The 22,860-nt window shown below is 30.2% G+C and overlaps 1 protein-coding gene across 1 annotated transcript in view; it reads left to right on the forward strand.

The window, feature by feature from the left end:
• Nucleotides 1-864: 864 nt before the first annotated feature.
• LOC111705906 (atrial natriuretic peptide receptor 1) overlaps nt 865-22,860 on the forward strand; it is a 65,230-nt gene continuing 43,234 nt past the window's right edge. The window contains exons 1-12 of the mRNA XM_023478609.1: nt 865-1,075; nt 2,843-2,888; nt 4,125-4,218; nt 5,190-5,255; nt 6,332-6,357; nt 6,497-6,535; nt 10,387-10,499; nt 14,637-14,691; nt 15,969-16,058; nt 17,741-17,792; nt 21,119-21,186; nt 22,458-22,525. Of these exons, the coding sequence (XP_023334377.1) occupies nt 1,011-1,075; nt 2,843-2,888; nt 4,125-4,218; nt 5,190-5,255; nt 6,332-6,357; nt 6,497-6,535; nt 10,387-10,499; nt 14,637-14,691; nt 15,969-16,058; nt 17,741-17,792; nt 21,119-21,186; nt 22,458-22,525 (782 nt within the window). The 5' untranslated portion in view covers nt 865-1,010. The remainder of the gene's footprint in view (nt 1,076-2,842; nt 2,889-4,124; nt 4,219-5,189; nt 5,256-6,331; nt 6,358-6,496; nt 6,536-10,386; nt 10,500-14,636; nt 14,692-15,968; nt 16,059-17,740; nt 17,793-21,118; nt 21,187-22,457; nt 22,526-22,860) is intronic.

The raw sequence follows: 22,860 nt of genomic DNA on the forward strand, positions 1-22,860 counted from the left end.
GTCCAGTGTCTAGTGTCCAGTGTCCAGTGTTCAGTGTCCAGTGTCCAGTGTCCAGTGTCGTATAAATGCAAAAGTTTGTAAAATGCATCAACATCTGTTTGATCTAACATGAAGCACAAATATTATTCTTTATTTTACTTAAAAGAATTTATTTCTTTTCCTCATTTTTATTACTTTGTTTTTTTTATCTTTTAAGTTTAATTGTCTTTTTTATTTTCTAGGTTTAAGTCGGATTTAACTTTCTGACAATTATTAGCTGAAATACATCAGACTTTTAAATGAAATAGGAGCTTTAAGGAAAATTACATTGAGATAAAAAGTTATCTTAAGATTTTTTCATATTATTTTCTTCTTAAGTTTTCATTTAAAGTTTATAGACATGTGAAAATATATTGTACTCAAAGACATGTGAGTATATATTATGCTCATAGACATGTGAATATATATTATACTCATTGACATGTGAAAATATATTGTACTCCTATAGACATTAAAATATATATTGTACCCATATAGACATGTGAATATATATTGTACTCATATAGACATTAGAATATATATTGTACTCCTATAGTCATGTTAAAATATAGTGTACTCATAGACATTAGAAAATATATTGTACTCCTAGACGTGTAAATATATATTGAACTCATATAGACATGTGAATATATATTGTACTCATATAGTTATTAGAATATATATTGTACTCATATAGACAAAAATTTATATTTTACTCATGTAGACATTAGAATATATATTGTACTCATATAGACATTAAAATATACATTTTACTCATATAGATATTAGGATATATATTGTACACCTAGACGTGTGAATATATTTATTGTACTCATATTGACATGTGAAAATATAATGTAGTCCTATAGACATGTAAAATATAATGTAGTCCTATAGACATGTAAAATATAATGTAGTCCTATAGACATGTGAAAATATAATGTAGTCCTATAGACATGTAAAATATAATGTAGTCCTATAGACATGTGAAAATGTTGATATCTATTCTCTTCTATTCTCTGTTTACTTTAACACTTGCGGATATTAGTATTATCAGGTAAAGAAGGTTTAACATTGTATTTGTAATATTTCAGGGGTATATATTTATCATCATAGTATAATATGTCAGGGGTATATATTTACCATTATATTATAATATTTCCAGGGTATATATTTACCATTATATTATAATATTTCCAGGTTATATATTTACCATTATATTATAATATTTCCGGGGTATATATTTACCATTATATTATAATATTTCAGGGTTATATTTTTACCATTATCAACAAATAAATTTAGCTTGTCTGTCTGTTTGTTTATATCCAATAAACGTCAAAATGGGTGAACTGATCTGGCTCCAATTTTGTGTGGGACCTCACGTGACCCCAGGGAAGGTTTATGAATGTAAAAAAGTTTTTTATTTTTGTAAAATTTTAAAAATGCGCGAAAAAATATTATTAAAATTTTGCACACTTTTTTGGCTTTTGTTTTATACTGTAGAAAGAGAAGATGCTCAGAGATAAAGCCACAATTAAAAGTTGAAATATAATATGGGCTCAAAGCGCCCTAAAAGCCTAGTATTATAATTTTTTCGTGGTATTAATTTATTAATATATTATGATACTAGAAATTCAAGGCACTTCGCGCCCTTCTTTCTAGGCTTTTAGGGCGCTTCGCGCCCATCTTCTAAATTAATTGTGAACATGTTCTCTTTGTGTACATCGTAAAACAAAACAAAAATAATTCGCGGATTTTCACAAAAAATTTCGTGGATTTTCAAAATTTTAAAAAATTTAATGAAGATCCAATTTTGATGGAGACAAATATTTAAAATTTCAATCATTCATAAACCTTCCCTGTGGTCATGTGATGTCCCACAAAAAATTTGGGCCCAATCTATTCAGCCGTTTTGACGTTTATTGGATACAAACAAACTGACAGACAAACAGAAAGACAAGCCAAATTTTTATATAGACTAGCCTTAGAGGGCGCTTCGCGGATTTTCACAAAAAATTTCGTGGATTTTCAAAATTTTAAAAAATTTAATGAAGATCCAATTTTGATGGAGACAAATATTTAAAATTTCAATCATTCATAAACCTTCCCTGGGGTCCCTAGATGTCCCACAAAAAATTTGGGCCCGATCGGTTCAGCCGTTTTGACAGACAGACAGACAGACAAACAGACAGACAAGCCAAATTTATATATAGATTTCTGGGGTATATATGAACAATTATATTATACTATTTCAGGGGTATATGTTAATAATTATATGATAGTATTTCAGGGGTATATATTTACCATAATATTATAATATTTTGGGGTGGGCTGTTGCTATAAAGCAATATTTAATGTGTATTTTTAATCATTTATAAAGTAAATGGTCTCTTCACACTGCACCACTACAGTCTCTCATCTACAATAGAACATTTAACCCTATCCCTGCTGGGGTACTTGAAAACCAGGATACGCNGTCAAAACGACTAAACCGATCAGGCCCAAATTTTGCGTGGGACCTAACATGGCCTCAAGGAAGGTTCATGGCCAATCAAACTTTATATATGTAATCTTAAAATATTTTTATCTGAAATTATTTAATTTTGTAAAATTTTGAAAATGCGCGAAAAAATTTTATGAAATCCGCAAATTAAAAAAAAAAAATTATACTGTGCAAAGAGAAGATAAAAAAGGAGATAGTCGCAAAGCGCCCTAAAAGCCTAGTTGTAACAAATATTATTGTTATTTTGAATTTCTTACTAGATCTTTCCTTTCAATTGTTTTCAAATCTGCATAGAAATTTTAAAGATATCTTTTTTAGTGTTGACAAAAACTTTACGGTAGCAAGTAACACCCCGGACCCTCAGGTTAGTTTTACAAAAATTATTAGAAGAAAAAGAAGTAAATTATGCTTTACAGTAAGATGTAAGATATTGCTATTAATTATTTATTTCAAAATAGATTTGAATAAGTTATATTCTAAATGTTTTGTGTCCAAATACAAGTTTGAATAATGAAACCAAATATAAACTTGTAGAGATGGGATTAAATCGAAGAACGTGATCTGTACTTTTGGGGAAAATGTTCAAATCATTCTTCTTTATGAGAGTACTGTTGCAAAAACAAACAAACTAAACTACAATAATCCACAAAATAAGATATTTAACTATAATTCTTACAAATGTTGGATTGAAAACACGACAGTCCAAAATCCAGTTTTTTCCATTTTAAACAATCTGTAAATATGAACTAGGGCAATAAAATAATACAATAAGCCCCATATGATCAAGGTAATAATGCAAGAAAAGTTAATTGCAGTTGCATATACTCTGCGTACATATTGAAACCAGTTCTCTCTGGGCGGGATTTGTAAACAAGAATAGATGCATCAGTGTGCGTTTAGTATCCGAGGAGGTTAAAAGCATTAAATTTTGTTAATAATTAATTCACGTAATAGTTTCCTATGACCAGAATATTTCATTGATTTTTGGTGTGATGGATCCCGTGTCAGGCTTTAACATCCGTCTTGTGTTTACATTACCGCCCAGAGAAAACGACAATTAGACTCAAATCTTGATTTTAAACCAATGAACATTAAACAGCAATTTCTCTAATAAAGTTGAATTTTAAAGTTTCTGATAAAAATATTTGCTTTCTAACAAAATCAAATGCAGATAATATAACGTGTTTTCTTCAACCAATTTTTAAATCTTTTAAAGCCTCCCATTAATTTAAATCTTTATTTTTCATTCTGGTATTTAGTTGCCTCCTCATTTAACACCTATCCTTATAATAAACACAATAGCCAAACCAGGATCGAGTAAAGGAATTGAGTCTTTGCCACAAACTCTGATTTTGTAATCACTATATCTTTGCAACTCAATATCGCAGACCTTTGATGTTGCAAACTATTAATGTTTTAAGATCAAATAATCTAATTTTGAAATATAGAAGGTTTACAACATCAGGTTGCAAATATAGAAAAATTAGGATTTGTGGCCAAGACTCAATTCCTTGTTGGTTAAAATCAAGGGTAAATAAATCACGGATATAAAAGTGGCGCGAAGCATCACAAGTTTTATGATAGAATATATTGTTCCTAGGAGAAGAGGCTTGTGATAGGAGTACTACTCCCGAAGGATATATCCAACATAGAATCTTTAGAGTATCATAATAGATTAGATACAGTCACTCCAGGTAACCCTTATATGCACACATTTTAGAATGAAACATTAGAGTTTTTGTATTTAGTCGATGAATTTAAGGGGCGGTCTGTACGCCTGACTTCTCATTTGTATAGAATGGTGTGTTCAGTATTTTTGTCAGTTTTAGAAAGATTTAAATTTATACTCAAAACAACCAACCCTGGTTAGGCGGGTCCAAACTGCATAGTAAATTGTGATTGCTTATTTGTAATATCTCATGCTTTGTAGTTGAATAAATAATTATTACATCTGAAATATTTTTGGTTTAATTATTACATTTGAAATATTTTAGGTTAATTATTACATCTGAAATATTTTAGGTTCAATTATTACATCTGAAATATTTTAGGTTTAATTATTACATCTGAAATATTTTAGGTTTGATTATTACATCTGAAATACTTTAGGTTTAATTCTTACATCTGAAATACTTTAGGTTTAATTATTACATCTGAAATACTTTAGGTTTAATTATTACATCTGAAATACTTTAGGTTTGATTCTTACATCTGAAATATTTTCGGTTTAATTATTACATCTGAAATACTTTAGGTTTAATTATTACATCTGAAATACTTTAGGTTTAATTATTACATCTGAAATATTTTAGGTTTAATTCTTACATCCGAAATATTTTAGGTTTAATTATTACATCTGAAATATTTTAAGTTTAGTTCTTACATCTGTAATATTTTAGGTTTAATTATCACATCTAAAATATTTTAAGTTTAATTCTTACATCTGAAATATTTTAGACTTAATATCCATGCAACGGAAACATTTTAGGTTCAATTCTTGCAACCGAAACATTTTGGAAAAATCATTTCAATCGAATCTTTCTAAGGTTTAAGTCTTGGAATTGAAGAGCTTTTAGGTTAGATCCTTGCAGCTAAAGTGTTCTAAGGTTTAATCCTTGCTAATGAAGTTTTCTATGGATTAAGTCTTACATTTGAAATATTTTAGGTTTAATTCTTGCAACTGAAAGTATGAGAGAATGGCTGCCTGGATGGAACTATACAATTCTTCTAGGAACATTATACAACCATCTCCTTACATATACATCCTCTTGTCTGTCTGTCGGTATATATGTATATATATATAAGGTTTGCAACATTTGAGGAGCTCAAAGTAGATGAAGCAAATTTCGGAAATCAAAAACTTTATTCAGTTCGGCCATTTATTCATATGTTTTTTAAACAGCCTGTAGATATTAGGGTCGCAGTGAAATCTTTGTAGCAGAGATTTACAATCTTCAAAAGATTATATTCTTTAAATTTACATTCATTATACAAGATTATATTATTTCTGGTCATTTCTTGGTGTACAGCCCTGTATTTTTTCTTTTTAAAACGCTATAATTTCAAATTACCCTTCATGCACAGATGGCAATGCTCAATTCACAACGGTACCCTGGAAACTATTATCTGATAAATAACTGGAAAATAATGTAGTGTTCAATTCTGATTATTCCTATAATCTGTTTTCCTGCACTAGAAATGCGCAAGTAATTTTTGTAGTAATTTGAAATATTCACTTTTCAAAATTTAAATATGAATATCTAATTCACGCTTGATCAGAAATTGATGTGAATCGGGCATTGCGGTATAAAAAGAAACCCCGGTCTTCTAATTTAAAAATTCAAAAACTTTTATTTTTCTCTGCTCCGCCCCCTTGTTATTGATTCCAGAAATGATTTGACTCACAAGTTTATCCATTCAGTTCCGTCTTTATCCATAAATAAACAGGCTAAGGCCAAATTCATAAAGTAAATAATACTTTTATGACCCTTCCTACGCAATGTTGTATATAGGTGATATGAATAACATAAATGTTGGACGCTTCCCGCCACCTTCCTAATGAAGCCTTATTTTTAAAAAAAGTTTTTTCTTCAAACCATAGATCTCTATGCTTCGAACTGTAGTTTTTTTTGATTTTTGGGACCAAATTTAATGAATTTAACTTTGAATCAGTGATTCAAGTTTGAACCGGCAGTCGGTAGTTAAGCGACGAAGCTCAGATTTAGTAAATTCTATCTCTGGTAATTTATAAAACTTATAAAATTAAAAAATCAGAAATATTTTAAACGGCTGTACTAATGTTTTTAGGTGACACAAACTGCAATTCAATTCAGGGATTCATGAAAAATTCAAAAGTTAAAATCTTTTATTTTCGAAAAATATAAATTATAACTTTTCTTATCAAAAATTAATAAAAAAAATTGTTGACAAATATTAAGCTTACTATAAACTGTATTTCATTAATTGGTGCAGGGCCCTCTCACAGCAGTACAAATGTACAATAAGTACAAGGTATGCTTTCTTTTTACAATTTTGTGATGTAAAACCCTGGTAAAAGCGGTAATCCGTATCTTATAAACGGATTAAATAAATACCAGTTTGTACATTTAAAAACCAGCTTGTATATTTTACATAAACCGGTTTATAAATATAATTAAATATGCCAAGCTTTTATGTAATTACTAGAACCAGTTTATAAAAGATCTTTTCGATTTACAGAATTATTTAAAAGTATTTTTTGTTTTTTATTAGTATGTAATGTCGTCTTTAAAGATATTCAGTTTAACTATATAATTTACTTAATTTATCAAAAAAACAGTGTCTGAATTCAATGAATCTAAGCTGCGTCTTAAATCCGCCGAAAACCGGTTTAAATTCAGCGCAGTTAATCTTGGATCATTGAATACGTTCTTAAGAGGAACCAACCATATTTAAATACGGCCTCAGAACTGCAAAACAGACTTGTAACTTGAGATCTGTTTAAAAGTCGTAAACGGTTTGTAAAGAAAGCATCCGCCAAAAAAGTTACTTAGGGGAAAAAATTAAGATAGAAAAAGAATAAAATTGTCATAGATATCTACTAATCATTTGGACATTATGTATTTGTGTAGTACATCCTTAGGATTTTTTTCTATGGACTTGAATTACTTGTTTAAATCTCTCTAGTCTGATGGCTTTCTATGCTTTTGTCTCTATATAAATATTATCTGAATTATTTCATTTAGGAATTATATATCCGTGAACTTTTTTCGTGAATTAGTTTTCCAAAGACGTTTCCATTTCGGGGAAAAATCCCAAGACTTAAAAACACGTATAGGTCCTATTTTTCGTGACATTTTTCTTGGTACTTGAGAAAATCAGGACTAGACATCAGTAATTAAAAATATCCAATGTCTTTTCTGATTCTGTATTTGTATGAAAACTATGAATGAAAGATATAGTTTTCTGATTCTGTATTTGTATGAAAACTATGAATGGAAGATATAGTTTTCTGATTCTGTATATGTATGAAACTATGAATGAAAGATATAGTTTTCTGATTCTGTATTTGTATGAAAACTATGAATGAAAGATATAGTTTTCTGATTCTGTATATGTGTGAAAACTATGAAAGGAAGATATAGTTTTCTGATTCTGTATTTGTGTGAAAACTATGAATGGAAGATATGGTTTTCTGATTCTGAATTTGTGTGAAAACTATGAATGGAAAATATAGTTTTCTGATTCTGTATTTGTGTGAAAACTATGAATGGAAGATATAGTTTTCTGATTCTGAATTTGCGTGAAAACTATGAATGGAAAATATAGTTTTCTGACTCTGTATTTGTAAGAACACTATGAATGGAAGATATAGTTTTCTGATCTGTATTTGTATGAAAACTATGATGGGAAGATATAGTTTTTTGATCCTGTATTTGTATGAAAACTATGAATGGAAGATATAGTTTTCTGATTCTGTATTTGAATGAAAACTATGAATGGAAGATATAGTTTTCTAATTCTGTATTTGTATGAAAACTATGAATGGAAGATATAGTTTTCTGATTCTGTATTTTTATGAAAACTATGAATGGAAGATATAGTTGTCTGATTCTGTATTTGTTTGAAAACTATGAATGAAAGATATAGTTTTCTGATTCGGTATTTGTATGAAAACTATGAATGAAAGATATAGTTTTCTGATTCTGTATTTGTATGAAAACTATGAATGAAGATAAAGTGTTCTGATTCTGTATTTGTATGAAAACTATGAATGGAATATATAGTTCTGATTCTGTATTTGTATGAAAACTATGATTGGAAGATATAGTTTTCAGATTTTGTATTTGTATGAAAACTATGAATGGAAGATATAGTTTTCTGATTCTGTATTTGTATGAAAACTATGAATGAAGGATATAGTTTTCTGATTCTGTATTTGTATTAAAAATTATCAATGGAAGATATAGTTTTCTGATTCTGTATTTGTATGAAAACTATGAATGAAAGATATTGTTTTCTGATTATGTATTTGTATGAAAACTATGAATGAAAAAAGGTTCTCATTAATTTTCACCAGAAATCTTTTAATCCTTTAAGTACAAGATAAACCTAGTATAAACATTGTTTAGCCGACGTATATTTACAGGATTGACGCAGCTAACACAATATTTTTCGGAACATTGTTGTATTTTAAATAAGAAAACTATTTAAAAGCTTTTCTTTTTAACAAGGGATCTACCGTGCACTGATACCAATGGAAAAATCATAACATTATTTAGAAATTTTGATTAAAATATCTTTAAGGGACTGTAAGCGTAATTTCAACAAATCCCACGCAACGAAGGCAAAGTTCGATTTACAATGGCACCCTTTAAACCTTAATCCGCTCAAAAATGTGGAAGATATTGCCATTCTTAGCGTTTAATAAAAAAAATATCTCAACCAATGAAAAAATGCAGTTTAAAATAAAAGGATATTTAATTCGAGAAAATCTAAAAAAATCAGAGTTTCAGTATTTTCCTAGATAATTATCACTGAAATTAATTTGATATCAATTCATATTTAGAGTGTTCGATTCACAAGGATGTAGAAAATATCCAAGTTTTCTCTCTGAAAATTTAATTTTTTTCAATTGTGGTTTCTTTCCCCGGAAATTAAGTTAAATCTTATCCCTGGAAACAAAGTTACATCCTATCCCCGGAAACTAAGTTACATCCTATCCCCGGAAACTAAGTTAAATCCTATCCCCGGAAACTAAGTTACATCCTATCCCAGGAAACTAAGTTACATCCTATACCCGGAAACTAAGTTACATCCTATTCCCGGAAAATAAGTTACATGCTATCCCCGGAAACTAAGTTACATCCTATCTCTGGAAACTAAGTTACATCCTATCCCCGGAAACTAAGTTACATGCTATACCCGGAAACTAAGTTACATCCTATCCCCGGAAACTAAGTTACATCCTATCTCTGGAAAATGCTATCCCCGGAAACTAAGTTACATGCTATACCCGGAAACTAAGTTACATCCTATACCCGGAAACTAAGTTACATCCATCCCCTGAAACTAAGTTACATCCTATCCCCAATTACTAAGTTACAAGTTACATCCTATCCCCGGAAACTAAGTTACATCCTATCCCCGGAAACTAAGTTACATCCATCCCCGGAAACTAAGTTGCATCCTATCCCCGGAAACTAAGTTACATCCTATCCACAGAAACTAAGTTACATCCTATCCCCGGAAACTAAGTAACATCCTATCCCCGGAAAATAAGTTACATCCTATCCCCAGAAAGTGTCGAAAATAAATGCAGTCAAGTTGCACCCCTATACTTTAATGTGTACATAATTAACGAAATGTCAAACCATTGATATGTTAATAATATTCACACCAATACATCGTCAAGCAAGGTATATACCATAGCTTGTTTACAATAAAAAGTGTACTGCAGATGTAAGGAAAAATATAAACAAATCTTCCAGCAATGCCTTTGATTAAAATCCTCCCAGAAACAAACTTGATTCAATCAGTAAACACAATATACAGGGTGTCGTAAAATAATTATAGCAGTAAAATTCTTGAATTTTTAATCACAAAAAACCCCTAGTCTTGACATTTCCAAAATGTGGTCTGTTCCTTTATTTCCTCAAAATTACTGGAGATATGAAGAGTTGCATTCAGATTTCAACAACTTATATTTTATTTATTAGTTTGAAATTATGTTTACAGTAAAATAAAACACACGAATATGCTTGTTTTGACTAGATACGTTTGTTTCAACATCATGTGCTTGTTTTTACTAGATATGCTTGTTTTAACCTAATATACTTGTTTTTAATAGATATGCTTGTTTTAACCTGATATGCTTGTTTCAGCCCGATGTATTTGTTGGCCCTGTTTGCCCGTACGTCCTGGCTCCAGTAGCAAGATATGCTGGATACTGGGATATACCAGTACTCAGTACAGGAGGGATGGAGATAGCATTCAGGTAGATATACTCACAGATAAACCTGATAGGACTACAGATGATATACTTACAGATAAACCAGATATAGCAAGAGATGATACTCTCACAGATATGCCAGATAGAACTAGAGATGATATACTCACAGATAAACCAGATATGACTACAGATGATATATAAACCAGATAGAACTATAGATGATATACTCACAGATAAACCAGATATAAATAGAGATGATATACTCAAAGATAAATCAGATAGAGCAAGAGATGATACTCTCACAGAAATGCCAGATAGAACTAGAGATGATATACTCACAGATAAATCAGATAGAACTAAAGATGATATATAAACCAGATAGAACTAAAGATGATATACTCACAGATAAACCAAATAGAACTAGAAATGATATACTCACAGATAAACAAGATAGAAATAGAGATGATATAATCACAGATAAACCAGATAGAAAAAGAGATGATACTGTTACAGATATGCCAGATAGAACTAGAGATGGTATACTCACGGATAAACCAGATAGGACTAGAGATGATATACTCACAGATAAACCAGATAGAACTAGATATGATATACTCACAGATAACCCAGATAGAACTAGAGATGATATACTCACAGATAAACCAGATAGAACTAGAGATGATATACTCACAGATAAACCAGATAAACTAGAGATTATATACTCACAGATAAACCAGATAAACTAGAGATGATATATTCACAGATAAACCAGATAGGACTAGAGATGATATACTCAAAGATAAACCAGATAGGAGTAGAGATGAAATACTCACAGATATACCAGATAGGACTAGAGATGAAATACTCACAGATATACCAGATAGAACTAGAGATGAAATACTCACAGATATACCAGATATAACTAAAGATGATATACTCACAGATATACCAGATAGGACTAAAGATGATATATTCACAGATATACCAGATAGAACTAGAGATGAAATACTCACAGATATACCAGATAGGACTAGAGGTGATATACTCACAGATATACCAGATAGGACTAGAGGTGATATACTCACAGATATACCGGATAGAACTAAAGATGATATACTCACAGATAAACCAGACAGAACTAGAGATGAAATACTCACAGATATACCAGATAGAACTAAAGATGATATACTCACAGATATACCAGATAGAACTAGAGATGAAATACTCACAGATAAACCAGATAGAACTAAAGATGATATACTCAGAGATATACCAGATAGAACTAGAGATGATATACTCACAGATATAGAACTAGAGATGATATACTCACAGATATACCAGATAGAACTAGAGATGAAATACTCACAGATAAACCAGATAGAACTAAAGATGATATACTCACAGATATACCAAATAGAACTAGAAATGAAATACTCACAGATAAACCAGATAGGACTAGAGATGATATACTCACAGATATACCAGATAGAACTAGAGATGTGTATTAAATATTTACTAAAGAGTTACCAACAAAGAATAGGACTGTAAAGACGACCTGAAACTCATAAAATTTATCGATCACAAGGTTAAGTTAAGTCTTGAATATTGTCTTTTAATGGTCTATGTATTAGACATTGCAGTGAAAGAAAACAGTTTGCAGTTGCAGAGCATCCTAAATATAAGAAAATAAACAGTGTACATTCTGTACAGTCGTCTCTGAAGTCTCATCCTTTGTGGGTAACCCTGTAGCCGTAGGTAGATCATTAGATCGATCAAAGAAATTCATTTTTTGAAATAAGAATATAATGATTTTAACAAGTGCAGTTTCATTTTAATAAATCACCCCTCCTTCCATTACATTAATTAAAAGCTGGTTTTAATGTTATCATCTATCCCCCACAGTTACACAACTAATAAAATTATATCAGCGCATGTTTTAGGTTATTATACTGATTAGCATTACTTTTTATTTTCTGAATTTATTTCGCATTTATGTCAATATACGGTTTGTAATAGTCACAGCTCACAATAAAGGTAGAAATAAAAAATTTATTGTATAAATACTCCACTGGGACCTGGTACTCTTTCCCAAATAAATCAGGAGTGAAGTAATAAAAGGAATAAACGAAATAGAAGTAATGAAAGGAATAGGAATTAAAGATTATAGAAGGAATAAAAGGAATACAAGTAATGAAAGGAATAGGAATAAAAGATTATAGAAGGAATAAAAGGAATAACAAAAAGCTGATTTGCCGTTTTTGTCATATTTTTTATGGTTTACAAACCTGCAGAAATAATTATATAAGTTCTATTTCTAGCATTTATAGTTCAAGCAATATTATCTGCAGCTGACAAAGAAAAGATGCGCGAAGCGCCCTGAAAGCCTAGTTTAAATAAATAAGCTTAAATCTCTGAACCATATTTATTTGTCTGGTTCTCCTCGGGACAGGTGTCAAGATATATGTCAAAAGAATTCTCTGTGGAATTTTAAATTTAGATTTTATTTAGATTTTTTCATGTTTGGAGATATTATCTAGCTACTATCTAGCTATTCTCTAGCTATTCTCTAGCTATTATTTAGCTATTATCTAGCTATTATCTAGCTACTATCCAGCTATTCTCTAGCTATTCTCTAGCTATCATTTAGCTATTATCTAGCTATTCTCTAGCTACTATCTAGCTAATTTCTAGCTATTATCTAGCTTTTATCTAGCTATTATCTTGAGATTTTGTATGACGATCTGGAAAACGTATATTTTTCCAACAAAAACGAAGAAAATTCGAAAAATACATTTGTATGTTTCCAAATAATTTTTTTTACTCACACATGTGAGTAAAACCAACGTAGAGGAGCTAAGAAGCCACAAATTCGCAAAAACTTGACTTTATCCTTTTGTTTAGTTTAGTGAGTTGGGACTTTAAAGTGGCAAACTATCAATTAGCGGGATTTGAAAAAACATTTCTGGATTATTTGAACGCTTGCAAACTAATGCTTTGCCAGGATCTAAACAGTGAGAACCAGAAAACTGTTGAATATGACATTAAAGCAGTAATTAGTGTATTCAATGCTGATAGAAAACAAATATTTTCGTTAGTAACTTATTTAATCACTTATGGAGGGAAATGGGCTCGTCTACAGATTAAGCCACTTATAAAGGGAAATAGGCTCGTCTACAATTGCACTTCACAATTGCTGTGTCTCATGTTCATTGAACTATTTAAAGTCATACATTGAACCTATTCCAGAGTTTTCTGGTTCTCCCTGTATTCTAAGAGAATGAAGTTGGTGTTTAAATAGATTAAATTTAAAAGAATAGGTTGGTGCAAAATTAAATGCATAAAGTAAGATAGCATCAAACTATTCTACAAACTTTTAAATATATTCTCAAGCACACTGTCACATCATTTCGTTTTCTTATCTAAACTGTAAGTTCAGAATCTGTAAAATAATAAAATAAGAAAAGATTTTTTTTTCTTATTGAATTGGATTTTTTAAAGTATAAAATTAGTCAATATTTTCATTGTGCATGACAGGTACGGCCTTGTGACCGCTTACCTTCTCTAGTTTTGATATTATGCACAAGTGTGACAAAAGTTATCCACGGTTCAGATATCAGTCTACCGTATAATTTACTTTAGTTTGACGTGTTTAGTTTAGGCTTTTATCTACTATTGTTCTTTATAAATGTATATTTTTAAACGTCATTTTTTATTTGTATGTACATCTCTGAATAAACTGAATAATTCCATTGGTTTGGAAATTAATTATGTAAAACATTCGATTGACATTTATCCCATTCCTCTCCATTTTTAGATTTTTAGATTTAATTTGTAAACTATCTTCTATTAAAAAGTAGTAATATCTGTTTGTTTGTTTGTATGTTTTATCATAACTCAGGAACCCCTTATCCGATTGCCTCATATTTTAACTGGAGAACAGTTGGGTTAAAAGGTCTAATAGTTGAATAGGTAGACTTTTATAAATAAAACTTAGTTTCCAAGTAAATTCAGGTTTCTATAGTAAATGTATATTTCTTGGTACACTCTGAAGTATGAAAGAGTTCTATACTATCCATACATTCTTATATTGAGGCTGCTTTATCCAAATATATAAATATGATTATTGTGCATATTGTAAATATATATGGCGACTGTGGAAAAATATATATTTATTGTTTTTAGAAAGAAAACAGAACAGTACAGCCATCTTACATGTCTTGGGGGAACATACCAGCAGGTACAAATATCAATTCAGAAAAATATTTTAGAAAAAATATTATTAAACAAATTAGGGGGGGCGTTTGGCGCCCCCTTGTGGTTTTTTTTCTTAGCACTCCCTTTAATGAATAGTAATTTTAAGGATTTTTTGTTAAAACAATATCTTTTTAAAATTTATAGGGTAGTGTCTAGGGCGGAAAAAAAGTCCGGTCTGTGAAACAAAATCTAAAATAGCCCATAACTTTTTTGTGACTGAAGCTACAGATCTGAAAACTATATTTTTGAAAAGCTCTTGAAAAATGCATGTTTAAATATGTGTTACACTTTGATATTTGTTTACAACAAACATAATTTTTATTTTTTTTACGCTTTTCTAGGCTTTTTTTCAACCCTCCCCAGCACCCAAACTTTAAAGTCTAATTTTTTTTCTGTGAGCTATGCACATGCATTTTGGGCTATGCACATGCATTTCGACCCTATACCTATTCTCTAAGGCCTTTTTCTATGGGGGGGAACCGTTGGCCCCCCCCCCCCAGGCTATACATAGATTCAGACCCAACAGCCTTTATAAGGTTAAAAATAATAAATTTATAAAGATAAAAAGGGAGGAATAAAACAAAATAACATTTAAAGAAAAAATTCATATGTTGCAGTGTTCCTGATATCAACGTATTCTGAAGTTATGAGCATCCTTTGTAAAATTATAAACACAATAAATTCCAACAAACTCAAATTTTCTAATATCATTATCTTTGTAACCTGAAGATGTAAACCTTTGATATTTCAAACTTAGATCATCTGATCTAACCAAATCCATGGTTTGAAATATCTAAGGTCTACACCATTGGATTGTTAAGATATAGCGATTAGAAAATCAGAGCTTGTGGCAAAGATTCAATTCCTTTCAAAATAATACAAATAATAATATAAATAATTTATTGAAGTAAATAAGTATAAATATAAATTTTAAAAAAATTGAAATAATGGAAATAGTAAAAATAATAAAAATAAAAAGTAATGACTGAAGTTACTAGAATCATAAAAATGAATAAAATTGATCAAAACTTATTTTGATTCTTTTATAATTGTAACTTTAATTCATGATACAATTATAAAACTTATTTTGATTCTTTCTATTCTAATAATTTATCTTTCATTCATAATAATGGAATAAAAATTAATTTTAATTCTATCATAATTTTAACTTTCATCATAATACATTTAAAACTTGTTTTGATTCCATTCTAATAATTTTTCTTTCATTCCTAATACAATCAAAACTTGATTAATTTTTAGTTTGCCGAATTCTTCCGCCATCTTCTTGAAGTATACAGCTGGAAACATGTTATGTTTCTTTATGATTCCTATTCAGCGAATAGTGGCAAGGAATACAAATAGATATCATCTCATTCAACGCAAATAAAAAGAAAAAAATTTCCTCTTTAAATGGATATTTTAGGGGGGGGGGGTGGAATACATTTTGAACAGGAGAGAAATCAACGGTATTAGAAGAAACCCTATAAAGAAATTGAGCCTTTGTCACAAAATCTAATTTTTCTAATATCCATATTTTTGCAATCCGATATCGTAGCCCTTCGATTGTAAAGATATAGGAATTAGAAAATTTTAATTTGTTGCAATGACTCAATTCCTTTGTTTGTAAAATCCAAGTGCCGAAAATTATTAATAATCTTTGTTTGGATGTCTCTTTGTTTGTTTGTCCGATCATAACTCGGTAATTCTTGAACCGATTTTCCTCAAATTTGATTGGGGAACTCGGGGTGACTGACGGGAATGTTCTTAACTTGGTTGTGAGATTTCAAATTGAGAAGGTCGACTTAAATAGCGAAAATTTAGTTTCCCGGTAAAATCGCTTAAGTGCGGGTAAATGGAGGTCGAGTAGCTTTTAGTGACCTGGCTGGGCAGAGCTGGGTTCCAAAGCTAATGATCTTATACTAATAAGCTGAAATGAGAATAGTTGATATTTTAAACGTATCTAATATCTACTGTCTAAAAATCTAGACACGTGTCTGGTACCTTCTGTCTATATATCTAGAAACGTGTCTAGTACCTACTGTCTATATATCTAGAAACGTGTCTAGTATCTATGTCTATATATATATATATATCTATATATATCTATTGCCTATATATCTATAAACGTGTCTAATATATATTGTCTATATATTAAGAAACTTGTCTAGTATCTACTGTCTACATATCTAGAAACGTGTCTAATATCTACTGTCTATATATCTAGAACCGTGTCTATAAGTATCTTCTGTCTATATATCTTGAAACTTGTCTAGTATCTGCTGTCTATATATTTAGAAACTTGTCTAGTATCTACTGTCTATATATCTAGTTAGTTTATATTCTCAATCAAAATATTTAGATCAGTAGAATAACATTGAAAATACCTGAGGTCTTCTTTCACGTAGAAGTGATATTCTTATCTTTATTTTATGGACTAGACATCCTGACACAAAAACTGGAAATTATACACTTTTTGACAACATATGAATTTTCTTTAACAGTTCAAAAACGCAAATTCTTAAAACTAATTGTAAAATTTTGAATGTTCATAAGAACTAAATCTAAACTTTCGTAAATTCGAAAATGAAAATATTTGATTACTATTTGATATTTCTGCTCCACTTGACTTAACACATGATATTAAACTTTTATAATATAACCGTTAAATGACTGGGGAGTCGAATTAATTCCCGATTCACAATGGTACCATTTGCATAATGAGTAAGATATCGTCGTTTTCTATCTTATAACTCATTGTAATTGTCTTTTTTCCGTTGGTAGTGTGAAATCACTTTAAAAATTCTCAATTTTAGAATAGAAAATAAAATTTATCTTTATACGAAGGTGTAAAGGATACTGGCGTGAATCAGACACGCAGATTTTTAAAAAGAGTTTAACTTCCGTCAAAAAATTATAATGAAAACATATTTTTTTTCTCTCGAATTAGTTTATAAATATACATCTGAGTGTTCTTTTTTAAAAATTTGTACTTTATTTTTGGTGCCTTGAGAAAATCTAGTATATCGGTTTAGGGAAGATCTATGTGTGAGTTTACTCTTGGCCAAGCTTTCAGCGAACTAGGAGGAAGGATGAAAACATGAAAAATAAATCCCTTTCTCATCCCAAATACGGTCAGATTTATGCGACATAACTGATTGGACTTTGTGATCTTGTAACGCCTTTAGTTTTAATTTTACCCAAAAGTATGAAATAGCAAATTTATCTGGTTAATTTTGTACTGCCTTTTCACCAACATTACCGACCTATGATTCCCAGCGTCCCTTGGGTAAAGTAAAATTCCCTTAACTTCTCTGTAAAGTGTTGTAAATAATTATTAATTTTTTTTTTAAGAGCTCTTCAATAAGCTACAAGTTACTAGAACTTTTGAAGATTCATATCTTACATGCAGTTTATTTTAGTTTAACGTGAGTATTTACCCCCCACCCGTGCAGTTTATTTTAGTTTAACGTGAGTATTTAATAACCCATGTTGACCAATTTCCAATTCATGGTAATCACTGAAAAAAAAATCAAAGTTTTATTTTTTTAACAAGTAAAGAATCATAACTATTAATTTTGATAGAAGTATGAAAAACAAATTTCAGATTGTTATGTAAACTTACGCTACGGGGTGAACGGTTATTTATAAAACTGATTCCCTCCTAATATATCGTAAACCTAGAGATATAATATTAAAAATATATAATCTCTAACAATATATAAACTTTACTGAAAAGTTGGGGTAACTTTCTCCTTTTAATTAATCTTGGCCGATTTTCTTTCTTTTACTTTTGTTTTTGTTTCTTATTTCTTTATCATCTTGTATTTTGGAATCTTCTTGTTTCTTTCGTTAAATTGTTTTTCTTTTCTTTGTATCTTAAAATTGTTTTATCTTAAAGGCTAGACTTATCTTGCTGATCGATTCTTTATTAATGGTGAAAGTTGTTCAGGCTCAAACACTTTACAAATTCCATTGGTCTACTCTTATACAACACAGAGCCGGGAACTTTTGAATGGATAGAATTAGTTACAGCTAAGCCGTTTAGCAGAGGTTTAATCTTAACCGTTTCTAGAAATCTTTTTTTTTAACTTCATCCAATTAGAAGCAAGAATTTAAACGGAACGAAGCCGATTTCAAAATAACTAAAAGTCTTAGACGTTTGATAAAAGTATGTTTGATAAAATACTCAAAGTGTCTTGAATATGCGAGGGACACCAACACCATCAGGTTTCAAAGATGATAGGACAAGAATATTATAGTTTTTCGGAGTTCAGATTCCTTATTTCACCTAAAAGGCTATACTCGATTTTAAGTTGAAAGATATTGAGTTCTGACTTTGTAACTTATCTTAATCTAAACTAAAAGTTTATAATATCTAGAAAGATTCCCGAGTTTCGTCTATCTAGATTCTAGATTCTAACCATTTATAAATGTGGTTTCCGAGATTTTCTCGATCCGGCTTAGACTCTTAATGTTAAAATATTTCAAAAGTTTTGGTAATCTGTGGTTACAGAATGAATATATGTTCTGTTATACAGGGTGTTTTTTTAATTCTGTAATTTATGATTCTGGTACAGCACAGGTTAAATAATTGTAAATTACATTTATTTAACAAAAATGTTTGTCTAATGTCTACACATGTTTGTTATAAAGCAAAAGATCAAAGCATTATGATATCACTGAAAATATAAAAATTGCGAATTTACATGTTTTTATTTCTTGGATTTTCTTGACGGATTATAAAACGTCCATTAATAAGCTACTCAGAACTTTTTTAAAAATCAACAAATATATTTTTAGATGAATGAGATATAAGCTTTTAAAAAAATTACAGAATTAAAAAATACCCTTTACATGAATAAATGTACTTTTAATGAAGAAAAAGACAGCGGAGACGCTACATGTTACGTCTTTTGGAAACATTTATACCACCTTTCAAAAAAATTAATCCATATTTTTTTATTATTTGAGCCACAGATCTGAAATTTACCGAAAAATGGATGTAACCACATGTCCTTAACCCTATCCCAGTTGGTCTATTTGTTTCTAACATAAGTTGAAGTTGGAACTCTCCCCCCCCCCCTTATGCTATTTGCTAAAAATGCGCTTGCTTAAAAAGGTTAAGGACCGAATTGAGGATCTAATAAGTAAGAACATATCAAAATTAATTTCTATCGCTGTGAGAGAAACCCTCTTTACACCTTTTAATTTCGATATCTCAATCTTTATCAACAATTGTATTTTCCAAGACTGAAATCTATTAAACAATCTGAGCTGGGATTGGAAACTTTAGAATGGGATATCCTTAAAGTCTCGATCGGTTAGTTAATCTGGAGATTAATAACGTGAGGAGAACAAGCGCTATTTAATCTGGAGATTAAGAAAAAGAGGAGATCAAGCATTGATCTCGATATCCACCATTCTAAAGTTTTCAGCTTTGGAGATTAAGAAAAAAAGGAGATCAATCATTAATCCCGATATAGATCAAGCATTAATCCCGATATAGATCAAGCATTAATCCCGATATCCAAAAGTTCTTAGCTCTGAAGTCTGAACTTTTATGTTGTGAATTCTCGGGATTAAGCATCAATCTCAATCTAATGTAGACCTTCGATATCCCGTTAAATATCCTGCAGGTATGGCTTTATCAGAGGGATCAAGCATTGATTCTCGATTCTAAAAGTGCCCACATCGGATATCGAGATCAAACGGCTGGAATTAATGATACTCATTCTCATACTCGTAAATACTCATTTAGTTCTAACGTATTAAACATGCAGGTATTAGTTTTAAACGAACGATAACGAACAGATCGAAAAAAGTACTATGGCACATTTTTTTACTCTAAATTCGGCGGATTTTCTTTAGCATGCATAGACAAAAAATAGTAAGAAACGATTCGCAATTACGGGATTAGTGCTCCATTGACATAATATGACCTCCAAAATGACCACTTGGAGGTCAAAAAGGTCAAAAGTGCCGTCGACGGAAATGTTAATGACATAAAAATAGTAAGAATGAATTCACCATGTGGATTTGCCCCCTATTTCGGTACCCATGACGGTATGAGTGCTCTATTGATATAATATGGCCTCCAAAATGACCACTTGGAGGTCAAAAAGTGACCTCGGGAGTCAAATTTTCTAAAAATAAAAGATTGTAAATGGATTAACCATGGGCGGTTACCCCTGTGACAAAAAAGTATGAGGCCTAGAAAGAAAAATTTCACATCATGAAATAACTGAAATATAGAGCTTTCGAATGACATCTTGATCGTAAAAATTGAACGAAAATTGTTTCCTCCGTTACTAATACCCCTACTGCACAGTTTTTTTTGACTAGACTAGGTTCTAAGGTTTATAAGTTTAATTTTTAATACGGCTCTAGCTTGACTTCAGATTTTCCTCCAGGAATCCAGAATGAAAATATTTCTAATCTTCCATTCGATGCAGAAACTGCAAATAGAACGTTGTATCAAGTAAGTTCATTTATTTAACAAACAGGAACTAATTATCCGAGTAAACAGCCAGAATATTGTTGTTTAGATAACTTTATAATAAGCTCGACAAAATATGTTTACTTTTTCCTTTTGTAGTTTTTTCATTATATTCTGTTTACTTGCTTAATTATATTTGTACAATATTTTTATCCATGATGAACCATAAGTAGTTTTTTATACCAAAGAAATTGAGTCATCACTACAAATTCAAATTTTTAAATGCCTTCTGCGTAAACCTTTAATATTTCAAACTTAGATTTTTTGATCTAAAACAATTCATGGATTGAAATATCTTTGCTCTATAACATTGAGTTGCAAAGAAATAGGGATTAGAGTATACAGGGTGTCCCAAAAAACATGGGAATTCAGTGACGAATTCGATATCGTCTTTGTTATGAATTAGCATTGTAATACCTAATTTCAAAAGCCGTAATATTATTATGTCTGCTAGAGTTTATCTAATGAAAAGGGTAAAAGACTGCAATGATGTGTCTATAATGTCTCCGCAAGATGAACAGTGAATACGGACAAGTTTACTCTGTTTGTATACTGCAATTTTCATGTTTTACTAAGTACAACCGGTTGCAGTCAAAACATAAACAAACAAAATGTAAACATAGCAGACGAAACTCTTACAGATTACAGCTTTCTCAGTAGGTATCACTATACTAAATCAAAGAATTATTTAAAAAGACGATCTCGAATTCGTCACTGAATTCCCATGTTTTTTGGGACACCCTGTAGTAGAAAATTTGCTTTAATTAAACTTAATATTTCATTATATGTAAAGATAATTAGAGAAATCTGCTCTAATATTAATATATGTTCAGGATATGATAGAGAAATCTGCTCTAATCTTAGTATATGTTTAGGATATATTAGAGAAATCTACTCTAATCTTAATATATGTTTAGGATATATCATAGAAATCTGCTCTGATCTTAATATATGTTTAGGATATATTAGAAAAATCTGCTCTAATCTTAATATATGTTTAGGATATATTAGAGAAATCTACTCTTATCTTAATATATGTTTAGGATATATTAGATAAATCTGCTCTAATCTTAATATATGTTTAGGATATATTAGAGAAATCTACTCTTATCTTAATATATGTTTAGGATATATTAGAGAAATCTACTCTAATCTTAATATATGTTTAGGATGTATTAGAGAAATCTACTCTAGTCTTTATATGTGTTTAGGATATATTAGAGAAATCTACTCTCATCTTAATATATGTTTAGGATATATTAGAGAAATCTGCTCTAAAGGCAAGGATAATTATTCTCTGTGCTCCTGTATCTAATGTTAGGGAAGAATACAGATTAAAAACTTAAAAACTAAAAAATCAGGGTTTTTGTATATATGTACTCCCCCTCATTTAAACTTCAAGACATATCTCCAATGAAAAGCAAGAAGTATTTGAACTATAAAACTAAGTTGAACCACTTCTCTTGTGTTCAGGTTTAAGTTCAAGAGAAGTGGTTCAACCTGTGACTGAAATTATTCAACGGTTCATCAAGTTTGGTCCCTGAATTTTTTTAAAATCCTAAACAGGATGGGGGGGGGGGTGTTTGATGCCCCTATCACCATGAATTTTGTGACTTTTAATGAATAGTAATTTAAACGATTTTTTTGCGAAAAAAA

The sequence above is a fragment of the Eurytemora carolleeae genome, unplaced genomic scaffold (genome assembly GCF_000591075.1).
Source record: "Eurytemora carolleeae unplaced genomic scaffold, Eaff_2.0 scaffold649, whole genome shotgun sequence".
In the NCBI taxonomy this organism is placed as follows: domain Eukaryota; kingdom Metazoa; phylum Arthropoda; class Copepoda; order Calanoida; family Temoridae; genus Eurytemora; species Eurytemora carolleeae.